This window comes from Equus quagga, chromosome 4 (assembly GCF_021613505.1).
Source record: "Equus quagga isolate Etosha38 chromosome 4, UCLA_HA_Equagga_1.0, whole genome shotgun sequence".
Classification (NCBI taxonomy): Eukaryota; Metazoa; Chordata; class Mammalia; order Perissodactyla; family Equidae; genus Equus; species Equus quagga.
The window spans coordinates 47,191,959-47,207,021 of NC_060270.1; the positions used below are offsets into that span (position 1 = coordinate 47,191,959).

Below are 15,063 nucleotides of genomic sequence, written 5' to 3' on the forward strand. Positions count from 1 at the left end.
AAGAGCAGAGCTTTCAGGAAGAGGTCAACTAAAGAGACCATCAACTTAACATAGATTACTATACATGTAGGTTATTATATACGAACCTCACGATAATCACAAACCAGAAAGCAATAATACACAAAACAACAAGAGAAAGGAACCAAACATACTACTAAAGAAAGCCATCAAACCACAAGGGAAGAGAAAAAGAAAGGAATAGAGAAGAACTACTAAAACACACAGGAAAAAAGTTAACAAAATGGCAATACGTATATTCTTATCAATAGCTGCTTTAAACGTAAATGCACTAAATGCTCCAATCAAAAGGCAGAAGGTGGCCAATTGGATAAAAAAATAAGATCCATAAATACGCTGCATTAACCCACACACTAGAGACCTAAAGATATAAACTGAAAGCAAATGGATGGAAAAAGATACTCTATGCAAATGGTAATGATCAGAAAGCTGGGGTATTAATACTTATATCACACAAGATAGATTTTAAAAACTGTAACAAGAGACAAAGAAGGGTACTAAATAGTGATAAAGGCAACAATCCAATAAGAGGATAACACTTGAAAATACCTATGCACCCAACATAGGAACACCTAAATATATAAAGCAATTATTAACAAACATAAAAGGAGAAAGAGACAGAAACACAATAATAGTAGGGGACTATAACACTCCACTTATACCAATGGACAGAGCATCCAAACAGAACATCAATAAGGAAACACTGGCCTTAAATGACACATTGGACCAGATGGACTTAGTAGATATCATATAGAACATTCCATCCAAAAACTGCAGAACACACATTCCTTTCAAATGCACATGGAACATTCTCCAGGACTGATCACACATTAGGTCGTAAAACAAGTCTCAATAAATTTAAGACGACTGAAACAATATCAAGCGTCTTTTCTGAGGACAATGGTATCAAACAGAAATCAACTACAGGAAGAAAAGCCACAAATATGTGGAAATTAAACAAAATACTACTGAATAGCCATTGGGTCAAAGGAGAAATCAAAGAAGAAATCAAAACATATCCTGAGGCAAGTGAAAAAGAAAATACAACATGCCAAAACTTATGGGATACAGTAAAAGTGGTTCTAAGAGAGAAGGTTACAGCAATACAGACCTACCTCAATCAACAAGAAAAATCTCAACTAAACAATCTAACAGTACACCTAAAGGAACTGGAAAAAGAAGAACAAACAGCCCAAAATCAGCAGAAGGAAGGAAATAATAAAAATCAGAGCAAAAATACATGAAATAGAGGACTAAAAAAAACAGTAGAAAAAAAGAAAATCAATGAAACCAAGAGATGGTTCTTTGAAAAGATAAACAAAATCGACAAACCTTTATCTAGACTCACTGAGAAAAAAAGAAAAGGCTCAACTAAATATAATCAGAAATAAAACAGGAGAAATTACAATGGACACCTCCGAAATACAAAAGATAAGATATATTAGGAAAAGCTATATACCACAAATTGGATAATCTAGAAGGAATGGATAAATTCTTAAAATCAAACAAACTTCCAAAACTGAATCAAGAAGACAATTTGCACAGACCAATCATGAGTAAGGAGATCAAAAAGGTAATCAAAAACCTCCCAGAAAATAAAAGTCCCAGACCAGACGGCTTCCCTGGTGAATTCTGCAAAACATTCAAAGACGACTTTATAACTATCCTTCTCAAACTCTTCCAAAAAATTGAAGAGGAAGGGAAGTTTCCTAACTCGTTCTATGAAGCCAACATCACCCTGATACCAAAACCAGACAAAGACAACACAAAAAAAGAAAATTACAGGTCAATATCACTCATGAACATCAACGTAAAAGTCCTCAACAAAATACTAGCAAATCGAATACAAAAATACATTAAAAAGATCATACACCATGATGAAGTGGGATTTATTCAAGGGATGCAGGGATGGTTCACCATCCGCAAATCTATCAACATGATACACCACATTAACAAAATAAAGAATAAAAATCACATGATCATCTCAACAGATGCAGAGAAAGCATTTGACAAGATACAGCATCCATTTATGATAAAAACTGAATATAATGGGTATAGAAGGAAAGTACCTCAACATAATAAAGGCCATATATGACAAACCCACAGTTAACATCATTCTGAATGGAGAAAAACTGAAAGCTATCCCTCTGAGGACACGAACCAGACAAGGATATCAACTTGTAACACTCTCATTTAACATAGTATTGGAAATCATAGCCAGAGCAATCAGGCAAGAAAAATAAAAGGGATACAGATTGGAAAGGAAGAAGTGAAACTTTCACTATTTGCAGATGATATGACTTTATAGATAGAAAACCCTAAAGAATCCACCAAAAAGCTTTTAGAAATAATAAATGAACATGGTCAAGTTGCAGGACACAAAATTACCATATAAAAAGCAGTTGCATTTCTACACAGTAACAATGAAGTTAAGAGGAAGAGAAATTAAGCATACAATCCCATTTACAATTGCAACAAAAAGAATAAAATATCTAGGAATAAACTTAACCAAAGAGGTGAAAGACCTGTACACTGAAAACTATAAAACTTTTTTGAAAGAAACAGAAGACACAGAGAAATGGAAAAATATTCCAGGCTCTTGAATTGGAAGAATTAACATAGTTAAAATGTCCATACTCCTTAAAGCAATCTACACATTCAATGCAATCCCTATCAACGTTCCCAGGACATTTTTCACAGAACTAGAACAAAGAATCCTAAAATTTATATGGAACAATAAAATAGCCAAAGGAATCTTGAGAGAAAAGAAGAAAGCTGGAGGTATCACACACCTTGACTTCAAAATACCACCAAGCTGTAGTAATCAAAACAGCATGGTACTAACACAAAAACAGACACACAGATCAATGGAACAGAATCGAGATCCCAGAAATAAACCCACACATCTATGGACAGCTAATTTTCAAAAGAGAGCCAAGAAGACACAATGAAGAAAGGAAAGTGTGTTCACTAATGGTACTGGGAAAACTGGACAGCCACATGCAAAAGAATCAAAGTAGACCATTATCTTACACCACACACAAAAATTAACTCAAAATGGATTAAAGACTTCAATGTAAGACCTGAAACCATGAAACTTCTAGAAGAAAACATAGGCAGTATACTCTTCAACATCGGTCTGAGCAGTTTATTTTCAAGTACCATGTCTGACCAGGCAAGTGAAACAATAGAAAAAATAAACAAATGGGACTACATCAAACTAAAAAGCTGCACAGCAAAGGAAACCAGCAACAAAACAAAAAGACAACCTAACAATTGGGAGAAGATATTTGCAAACTATTTATCTGACAAGAGGTTAATACCCAAAATATATAAAGAACTCATACATCTCAACAACAAAAAAATTAACTATCCAATTGACAAATGGGCAAAAGATCTGAACAGGCATTTCTCCAAAGAAGATATACAGATGGGCAGTAGGCACATGAAAAGATGTTCAACATCACTAATTATCAAGGAAATGCAAATCAAAATTACAATGAGATATCACCTCATGCCTGCCAGGATGGCTATAATTAACATAACAGGAAATAATAAGCATCAGAGAGGATGTGGAGAAGAGGGACATACACTATAGTTGGGAGTACAAACTGGTGTAGCCACTATGGAAAACAGTATGGAGATTCCTAAAAATACTAAGAATGGCTATTAATTAATTAAATTAAATTAATATATTATTAAAATATTAAATTAAGTAATATTTATTTAATTAATTAATTAAATATTAAGAATCCAGCTATTCCACTGCTGGGTACTTATCCAAAGAACATGAAAACATGAATATGTAAAGATACATGCACCCCTGTGTTCACTGCAGCATTATTCACAAGGACCAACCTAGATGCCCATCAAGGGATAAAAGGATAAAGAAAATGTCATATATATACACAATGGAATATTACACTGCCGTAACAAAGAATGAAATCCGGCCATTTGTGATGACATGGATAGACCTTGAAAGTTATTATGCTAAGCGAAGTAAGTCAGAGGGAGAAAGTCAAATATACCATATGATCTCACTCATAAATAGAAGATTAAAAACAACAACAAATTGTGTGTATTTACACAGAGACAGAGATTGGATTGGTGGTTACCAGGGGGAACGGGGGAGGCAGGAGGGTGAGTGGGATGATTAGGCACGTGTGTGTGTGTGGTGATGGATTGTAATTAGTCTTTGGGTGGCGAATATGATATAATCTAGACAGAAATCAAAATATAATGACATATACCCAAAATGTACAGAATGTTATAAACCAATATTACCACAATAAAAATAAAACAAAATGTATTTACTTTATTTAATAAACTTAAGTGGTTCTTATCCTAAAGAAGCAGTTCACTAGAAGGTTTTATACAGAGCAGACATATGACAGCAAAAACTGCTATCAACTAAAGAAAGAGAAAAATAAAAACTCAATTATAGAAAATTTCCAAAAAAATCATTAATCTGTGGCCATTAATAAGGGAAAATAACTTGATATGTAGTAAAACAACTAAAGTTTGACAATTACTGCTCCTACTGCTGACCTTGAGCTATCAAGAAAGTGTTAAATTGTATACAGAAAGTATGTTTCAGAAGACAAAAAAACTTAATATATTTTACAAAAATAACTATGTCAAAGTTTTTAAAGCTCTCACATTTAAACAGGTAACTTTCACTCCCTTCAGTCCTTGATGAGATGATACTTTAATCTGAAAACTTAAAAAAGAAATAAAATACTTACATATTTAAGAAAGATGTCACCGATGCTTTTGCTCTCATCCCAATTAACAATAAGGTCTTCAAGATCATCCTGAAAGAGCACAAATCATTTAAAATTTAAAATTGAACTTGACAATTTAAAATCTTTTAATATTTTTAAGATATTCACTTGAAAGCACTTTAGAAAGTGTCTTAAACTTGATATTCAAAACAATTAATAATACATTCTTCCTCCTCAACAAGGAATTAACTCTTTGTGAAGAAAATATCCTTTTAAAAATGATTTTAAGAAAATATAAAGAGTGTCAAAGTCACTAAGACTAACTTCCCGATATGATGTGATAGTTCAATGTCTTTTCTAGTTAACTATGAAGGTGATTGGTGTTATTTATTACAAAAAACTACTTTCAATCCTGCTGCTGAACCATCTTATTTAACATCAGCCATTGGAAACTGTAATTTATAATAGAGATCAGCAAACTTAAAGGGCCAGATGGTAAATACTTTAAGGCTTGCAAGACATATGGTTTCTGTCACAAATACTCAACTCTGTCCTTGTAGAGTGGAAACAGCCATAGACAATCCACAAACAATTGAGTGTGGCTGTGTTTCAATAAAGCCTTCTTTAGCAAAACTTTACCAAAATCCAAAACTGGTTAGATTTGGTCCATCGACCACAGTATGCTAATCCCTTGTCTATAAGACTTATCAATCATCATTCGAAAATACTACATATTTGTAAAATTTTAGAAAACCTTTAAAAGCTCTGTAGGATAATAAAACACAAATCAGATGATAAAATGAGATGCCAAGAAATGACACGCCTTAATCGAAATTCTAAAAGTGACTTTAAAGTAGAAATTAATCAACAAGCTCTTATACCAGAGGTTCTTGAAGTATCATCCACAGACCCTCCAGCACAACCTTTTAGTAGGAGCCATGAGATTAAACTATTTACAATACTAAGGCATTATTTGATTTTTTAACTCTAATTCTCTCACAAGTATACAATAGAGTTTTCTAGAGACTATGTGATATGGCAACAGACTGAATTAAGAAGCAGATATGAGAAAGAATCTTCTATTAAGCCAGGCAGAAAAAATACAAAATGACATCACTCTTCTCACTATTTCTGCTACCATGTATGTAATGAGTTATGAGGACTTTAAATGTATCAATAAAAATTGTTTTAATTGGATATCCACCAAATAATTACCAAAAAATTAACTCAAAATAGATTATATACCTAACTGTAAAAGCTAAAACAATACAACTTTTAGAACAAAACACAGGAGAAAATCCTCAAAACTCTGAGTTAGGCAAAAATTTCTACATGACTCCAAAAGCAGGGTACATAAAAGAAAAAAATGCATAACTGGACTTCATCAAAATTTAAAACTTTTGTACTTCAAAAGACACCATTAAAAAAATAAAGACAAGCTACAACAAACTCAAAGAAAATATTTGCAAAACACACAGCTGATAAAGGACTTGAATCCAGAATTTATAGAGAACACTTACAACTCAATAAGACAAACAACCCAATCAAAAAATGGACAACAGATCTAAGCACACATCCACCAAAGATAATGTACAAATGGCTAATAAGCAGGTGAAAAGATGCTCAATATAATTAATCATTAGGGAAATGCAAATCAAAACCACGAGATGCCACTTCACATCCTAGAATGGCTATTTAAAAAAAAAAAAAAGTATTGGTGAGAATGTGGACTAATGTGAACCCTCATACATTACTCTAAGAATGCAAAATGATGTAAAAGCCTGGCAGTTTCTCAAAAATTTCAAATATAAGACTACCCACCAAATATAAGATGACCCACCAATTCTACTGGTAAGTATCTACTAAACAGAAATGAAACCATGCCCACACAAAGACGTGCACACAATGATCATAGCAGCATTATTCATAATGGCCAAAAACTTGAACAACTTAAATTTCCATCAGTTGATGAATGAATGAAGAAATATGACATAGCCATATAATGGACTATTATCTGGCCACACAAAGGAATAAACCACTAACAGGCTACATCACACATGAAATTCAAAAATATGCTAAGAGAAAGAAGCCATATGTAAGACACCACATACTGTATATTTGCATTTATGTAAAATGTCCAGAAACTGCAAATTCATAGAGACAGAAAGCAGATTAGTGGTAGCCTAGAACAGGGGCTAGGCATGGGGATTAACTATAAATGGGTGTGGAAGATCTTACAGGGGGAGGAGAAAATGTTCTAAAATGGATTTATGGAGACAGTTGCATCATTTGGTAAAGTTATTAAAATCACTGAATCGTATATCTGAAACAGGTAAATTTAATGACATGTTAACTACACCTCAATAAAGCTGTTAAAAAAATTGATGCATCCTAAAAAATATTTTTAAATTTTCTGTTTTAATTTCAAATAAAGCCAATGCCAACAGGTAAAATCCACATAAACAAAAGTTCCTCAATTTTTGAAAGTGAAAAAGGATGCTGAGACCAAATAATTTAAGAATCATTGTCCTATGCCAGAAGACTCACAAAAGCTCAAAAGGGGAAAAAAATTACTTTTGATAGCATATAAGTGAACTCAAAGCAAAAATACTTTAACAGCCCACAAGTCAAGAAATAAATTTAACTATTTAAAATTTCACTTGAAACAACAGAAAGAAGAAAAAGATTAAAAATAAGATTAGCCATGAAGCAATATAATGTAGAAGATTCTGGCAGTGACTAGCTTAATTTTAAATATTGGATCTAGGATTTGTCAGTTCTGTGCCCTTGGCTAAGTAACTTAATCTCTAAGTGCCTCAATTTCCTATTCTGAAAAATTAGGATATTAATGAGTCCTAACTCATAAAGGATTAAATTAGTTAATACCTGTATAACATTTAAAAGAATCCTTAACAAATAATAGTGCTCAATAAGCTATTATTAACTATATTTTCCTATGTATTTAATATAAAGTGGAGACGGATATTTGGAAAACTGATGCGAAAGAGAAAAACCTTAGAACTCTCACAATGTAATCTAGTGATATGTTTTTAAAGTGTAAAAAACTACAAGATGGCTGTATATACTTATACAAGAACACTGCTATCAGAAAGTAAAACAATCCGTAGGCACTCTGAAAAATAGTCTGCTCTGTTTCCAGTTAACCTTTAATTCCTAATGCTTGTTGATTAAATAAAAATTTCTGCATTAATCAACTGTTAGTTCAAGAACCAGGTAATAAAGGAACTAAGGCTTAGAGAGATTGAGTAACTTGCCTCAAATCACCCAGTTGTGAAGCAGTATTCAAACTCAGTTTTGTCTGACTCCAGATTCCATCTCATTCCACTTGAGATCTATACTACAGTGCCTATCCATTAGAAACGGGGAGTCAGATTGGCAGGCCAGCCCCCAAGAGTATCATTCACAGTGTCACCATTTCTTAAAATGTTCCTGTGGGAAAATGCCTAATCCAATTTAAGACAGATGCTGAAACATTATCTCCTTCTCCTTGTCCATAACATACCAGGAATTCTGCACAGAATTCTCCCAACTTTACCTCCTAGCCATAAGAAAGCAGAACTCTATAGGTCTAAGACACAGAGCTTAACTCCCAAAGCCTGTTTGAAAAGTAGAGGAGGTGGTAAACAGATGGGAGTGAGAACACTACACTACTTTCTTCTTTTCTTCCTTGTTAAAGATTTCTTCTGTACCATTGCCATTTACTTTTATATAAGATGGGTTTCCCTTTTATCTAACTCACTGCACAATACACCAAATTAGAAGATTACCCAGTATACACCTGTTCCTGAAACAAGTACAAGGCATCTTGAGACTTACACTAATTTAACAAAGGATAAACACAAAGAAAAAGCACTCCCTCCAACCCGGCCTTTTCTCTTTTGTTCCATCATGGTTCCACACAAAAGAAGGCCTTTGCACATCAAGGACCAGTGTCAGTTAGTCCTCAAAAAGAAAAACTCACTCTCAGGAAAAGAGAGATATTAACAATCTCAAAAGTTCTCATCTTAATCTAAATATCATCAGACCTTGAAGGCAAATTAAGAATGACGCTGGGGCCGGCCAAGTGGTAAAGTTCGTGCCCTCCGCTTTGGTGGCCCAGGGTTTCGCTGGTTCAGATCCTGGCTGCGGATATAGCACCCCTCGTCAGGCCATGTTGGGGTGGCATCCCACGTGCCATAACTAGAAGGACCTACAACTAAGATATGCAACTATGTACTGGGGGAATTGGGGGAGAAAAAGCAGGAAAAAAAAAGATTGGCAACAGTTGTTAGCTCAGGTGCCAATCTAAGAAAAGAAAGAATGAGGCTAAAGGTGTCCACATAAAATCTAGATGAGAAAATACACCAAGTTCCTTCCAGTCCCGATTCGGACATTTAAAAGAAGCATGACCATAATTCAGCAAACATTTACTGACAGAAATCTAATTATCAGACACAGTGGTTGTAAATACAGTGAGTAAAAAATGGTTTTAATCCTTCACAAAACTTCTGAACAGCAGTTTACCCACCTTCTGAATTTAATTATTAATATAAATTGCTATTTTTATTTATTGATTGCTCAATCTCAGGCACTATGCTTAGCAACTTGTAAAGAAAATAAAAATAAAAAATTTCACAATCACCCACGAGTCAAATACTACTATCCCCATTTAACAAATAAGAAAACTGAAGTACTTAGTCGCCTAACTTCAAACCCAAATCTGCTTTATTGCACAGTCCATATATCCATAACCACTATTCAATACTATAAAATACAGACATCAGTGCTTCTCAGGAATACCATATTAACAAGATGATAGGAAAAACTGTACAAAGACACATTTACATACTAAAATAGTGTATCTACAGCATGATCATCAAGAAGCAACATAGCATTAGTAATAGTCAAGACATGGAAACAACCTAAGTGTCCATCAATGGATGAATGGATAGAGAAAATGTGGTAAATGTACATAACGGAATATTATTCAGCCGTAAAGAAAAAGGGAAATCCTGCCATTTGTGACAACATGGATGGGCCTTGAGGGCATTATGCTAAGTGAAATAAGTCAGAGAAAGACAAATACTGTATGATCTCACTTATATGAGGAATCTAAAAAAAACCAAACTCATACATACAGAGAACAGATTAGTGGTTGCCAGAGGCAGGGAAAGAGGGATGGGCAAAATGGGTAAAGGTGGTCAAAAGGTATAAACTTCTAGTTATAAGTAAATCCAGGGGACGTAATGACAGCATGGTATCTATAGTTCATAACACTATATTGTATATTTGAAAGTTACTAAGAGTAAATCTTAAAAGTTCTCATCACAAGAAAAAAAATTTGTAACTATGTGAGGTGATGGATGTCAACTAAACTTACTGTGGTGATCATTTCATAATATATACATACTTCAAACCATTATGTTGTACAACTAAAACTAATACAATGTTATACATCAGTTATATCTCAAAAAGAAAAAAAAGGCAAGATAGCATCAGCATAAAGTCAGACAAAAAAGGGTTCAAACTCTGCATCCAGCATTTACAGATGTCTGACTTTGGAAAAATTAATCTCTGAGTATAGCAGTTTCACATCTGTAAAATGTGGACAATAATACCAACATCTTGGTAGTGTTCAACAGATGTGGCAGTACTTGATAGATGGCTGGCTACATTTAAAAAAGGGAAAAAAAAACGCTATGTATAAAAGAGACAAAGAAAATACAACAAAATCTAGTAGTATTTGGGTGATGGGATTATGGGCATTTTCTACGCCTTTTTCCTTTACTCCTGATTTTACAAATGTTTGACAGCATGTATTGTTTTCATGGTAGAAAAGAACACAGGCTCTGAAATTTTTAAGTGTGTGACAAACCTGAAATCAGCTAAAAATCAACTAATAGTTGAAATATTGGTAATCCAACTTTACAGAAGCTGCTTAAAGAATCACGTTACACATGAGAAAACTAAAGGGTAATAATCATTTTCAAAGCGCCAGTGAATCAGAGAATAAGATCTTCTGAATTGAGATTATGATACTGTTCACTTAAAAAGTTTAACATTTTATATTAAAAGGGAATTTGAATACTCAACTGGCTAAATGACTGACAAAAATCCAAACTGATCCACAACTTATTGGAAGAACACCAAGATGAAAAGCTCCCTGCCTTCCCACTCTACCTTTGTCTTTCCGTGTTTCTTATGAAGTAAAACACATTCCAACGATACTTTCTTCTTCAAATATTCAGAATGCTAACTAAAAATAAGCATAAACTAGCCTAAGACGTGTTGGTTTTTAAGCTTTTGAGAAAATAAAGATTCCTTCAGAGTTCCCTTTAGATCTAGATATAACTAAAATATGATCAAGAATACTGATAAAATACAAGCATTTGATAAATTGCTTTTTATTAACTTACAGATCTTTTATATTGTTTATGACGTGTAACAAAATCGAAAGTAATTTAATGCATTTGGTTGAAAACATTTTACAATCCAGATTAATCTTTTTACTTCAACATTGAATAAACATTAATATGGGTTGTTTTGAGGAGAAAACTGGTCAATTTTGCTCAAATACCACACAGGAAAAATAGGAGGAAATAAAGCTAAACTACTTTTAAGAGTTCAGCTAAACTTGCCCAAAAACTATTTCACTATTAGAGATTGATACCTGGACATGATGGACCCTTCATCAAAGGGAAATCATTAAACAGAGGAAAGCATTATCTCATCTTATGGTTTTGGCATTTATCTGACTATAAATGCAGAAATGAATGAAATGATCTCCAAGTCCCTTCCAGTCTCACAAACCAAAGCAAAATAAAAACATATAACTCAAGAAGAACAACAGTATGAAAAGAAGAAAAACAGTATACTAGCAATCACGTCTCTAACAAAAGACACCATAAGGTCTTAATTCCTTATTTTCAAGGTTAATCAAAATCAAAAAACAGGCAAACAGCAAACATTAATAAGGTACTGGAGCAAAGGAACAAACGATTCCAAGGAATAAATGAGGGAGTAAGAAGTTTTAGTTACAATATCATCCTGAAAAATCATAATTAATAAACACAATCCAAAAAGAATTACTACCAACCTAATACATACAAATTTACCTTTATCTTTGTGTGCACATCAAAGATATCTGGGATACTACCAAAAATAGTCTTAATCTCTTCTGGTGCAAGGATGGGCCCACCACGCTGTCCTTCCTCTTCCAGTGGTACTTGAAACAGCTAAAAGGTAAAAAGAGACTAGTTTAGGTAGACTGTGGGCAAAAGGAAAAAAAAAGCTGACATATAGACAACGACAAAGGAGAGATGAGATGCTGATGGGAAAGAAAAATGGAATTAAAAAAATACTTCTCCCTAAATTTGAGACCATTTTTTCTCATAACATTTTCTGTTCTAATTTATCCTATTTATATATCTGTGTATGTGTGTATATATACTCTTATAATAAAATGTTATCTTAGAATCTAATAAAAGTTTATCACAGTTCTACAAATCATTATTAGTATGATATAGGAGTAATTTCTACTTTTTTATTCAAATTACTAAGGAAGAAAGCAATAAGCAATCAATCATTTCCAGACATATACTTAATGCAAGTACTAAATGTTTTGAAATGGTAGCACAGAAACTTGGTTTAGGGGAAAGAGACTGGATTTGAAGCTAGAAGACCCGTTTGAATCCATGTTGTTGGTTGTATCAATCGAAAAAAATAAAAGGAAAAAAACTCCTAGAACTAGTGATAAGTGAGCTTAGTTAGCAAGGTCACAGGATACTAGGTCAGCATGCATGCGCGCACACACATACAAGGCTCGTATTTCTATATCCCACATTCCTATATACTAAAACCAAATGAAAACCAAAATTTAAAAAGTAGTGCCACCTAGGGGCTGGTCCCATGGCCGAGCGGTTAAGTTCGCACGCTCCGCTGCAGGCGGCCCAGTGTTTCGTTGGTTCAAATCCTGGGCGCGGACATGGCACTACTCATCAAACCACGCTGAGGCAGCGTCCCACATGCCACAACTAGAAGGACCCATAATGAAGAATATACAACTATGTACTGGGGGGCTTTGGGGAGAAAAAGGGAAAAAATAAAATCTTTAAAAAAAAAAAAAGTAGTGCCACCTACAATAAAAAATTAAAATAAGTATAAATGTAATAAAACGTACATGAAGCTGAAAACTACATCAGAATGCTGATGAAACAAATCAAAGACGACATAAATAAATGAAGACATATGGTCATAAATTAAAGACTCAACACAGTAAGAATGTCAGTTCTCTCCCAAAGTGATCTCCGGATTTAACCCAATGCCTCTCAAAATTCCAGGATTTTGTAGATAAAGAAAAGCTGATTCTAAAAATGTATATGGAAAGGCAAAGTAACTCCTTACTATAAAGCTGCGGTATTGAAGACTGTGTGGTACTGGTGAAAGGAGAAACATACAAGATCAACAGAACAGAATAAAGCCCAGAAACAAACCCACGAAAATATGGCCAAATAATTTTTGACAAAGGTGCAAAAGCAATTCAAATGAGGAGGGCTAGTTGTTCAACAAATGGTAGTAAAACAGGACTTGCCACAGGCAAAAAAATGAACCTCAGCCTCAATATAACACCTTACACAAAAATTAACTCAAAATGGATCACAGACCTAAACAAAAAATCTAAAAGTATGACACATTTAGAAAAAAACATAGGAGAAAATCTTCTGATTTAGACTTAGGTAAAGAGTTTTTAAATATGAAATCAAAAGTATGATCTATAAAAGAAAAAAGGTAATAAATTGGACTTCGTCAAAATTAAAAACGTTTTCTCTGCAAAGACTTAGAATGAGAAGACACGCTATAGACTAGGAAAAAATATTTGCAAATCATATATCTGACACAGGACTAGTATCCAAAATATATAAAGAATTCTCAGAACTCAGAAAGGAAACCAAAATATATAAAGAATTCTCAGAACTCATAAAGGAAACAACCCAATTAAAAATGGGAAAAATTACAGTTATTTCAACAAAAAATATTTACAGATGTCATATAAGGCCAAGAATAGATGTTCAACATCGTTAGTTATTATAGAAATGAAAATCAACCACAATGGGATAGCTCTACACACCTATTTAAATGGCTAAAATAAAAAAATGATAATATTAAGTACTGGTGAGGGTGTGAGCAACTGGAAGTCTCACACATGGCTGGTGGAAATGCAAAACTGTATAGCCCCTCTGAAACAAGGTTTCACAGTTTCTTATAAAGTCAAACACTACTTCAGTTCCTGGGCACAGACCTACACCACTCATTGACAGCCATGCTGTGGTGGCAATTCACACACAAAATAGAGGAAGACTGGCACAGATGTTAGCTCAGGGCCAATCTTCCTCAAGCAAAAAAATAAATAAATAATAAAAGTTAAATAAACTGACATATTCATACAGGAAAATGAATTACAGCTACATACAACAACACAGATGTGTCTCAAGAATATTTCTATCAAGCAGAAAAATGCAAGGCAATAAAAATATATAAATATGGTTACATTTATATAATTTGTTTTCCTACACAAAGGGAAATGACAAGCACAAAATTCTGGATAATGATTATCTCTGAGCGGAGGGGAAGAAATGGGAACAGGAAAAAACAACAGAGGTTTCAAAGATATTTGTAATCATTTATAAACATTCCTTTATCTAGTCAACATTTAAGTAAAAATCCTACACAAAAATATTCAGATAACCAAAATACATCAAGCTTCATTAAAATCTCTCAGTAGTCTTAAGACATGTTAAACTATCGTAAAGAGTTCTGTTTAATCCTCCACATAAAACTAGATAGCCAAAAACTATTGATTCTACCTTACCAATATTTCTCAAATCTATCCTTTTTCATTTTTGCTAATATCCTAAGAAGTTCAGGTCCCCAAAATCTCTAACCAAGACTGCTGAAATAACCTCCAAGTTGGCCTCCTTGCCCCCACAATCTCCCCTCTTCAATACCTCCTTCAAAGTGAACTAAGTTATCTGTCTAAAATATAAGTCAGATGATGTCATCTTCCCCTTTCCATCTAAAATTCTCCTATAGCTTACAGAAGACAAAGAACACTAGACAAAGCCCTTCTCCGGTCCGACAGGGGCAGTTTTACCTCAACTCTCACGGTATCCACACCCCACCCTAAACTCTAATCCCACTGGACCACTCAAAACACCTTGAATAATACACATCTTCAGTTGTCTGTATTGTTTGTGCAATCTCAAATACACTTCCCATGCATATTCTATGTACCAATCATACTCATAACTTTAAAATTCACTTC

The 15,063-nt window shown here is 33.7% G+C and overlaps 1 protein-coding gene across 6 annotated transcripts in view; it reads right to left on the minus strand.

The window, feature by feature from the left end:
• ECT2 (epithelial cell transforming 2) overlaps nucleotides 1-15,063 on the minus strand; it is a 66,943-nt gene that overhangs the window by 30,009 nt on the left and 21,871 nt on the right. For all 6 annotated transcript variants that reach the window (XM_046659764.1, XM_046659763.1, XM_046659768.1 and 3 more), the window contains 2 exons: nucleotides 11,858-11,977; nucleotides 4,764-4,832 (listed from right to left, as the gene is read on the minus strand). In XM_046659764.1, the coding sequence (XP_046515720.1) occupies nucleotides 4,764-4,832; nucleotides 11,858-11,977 (189 nt within the window). The remainder of the gene's footprint in view (nucleotides 1-4,763; nucleotides 4,833-11,857; nucleotides 11,978-15,063) is intronic.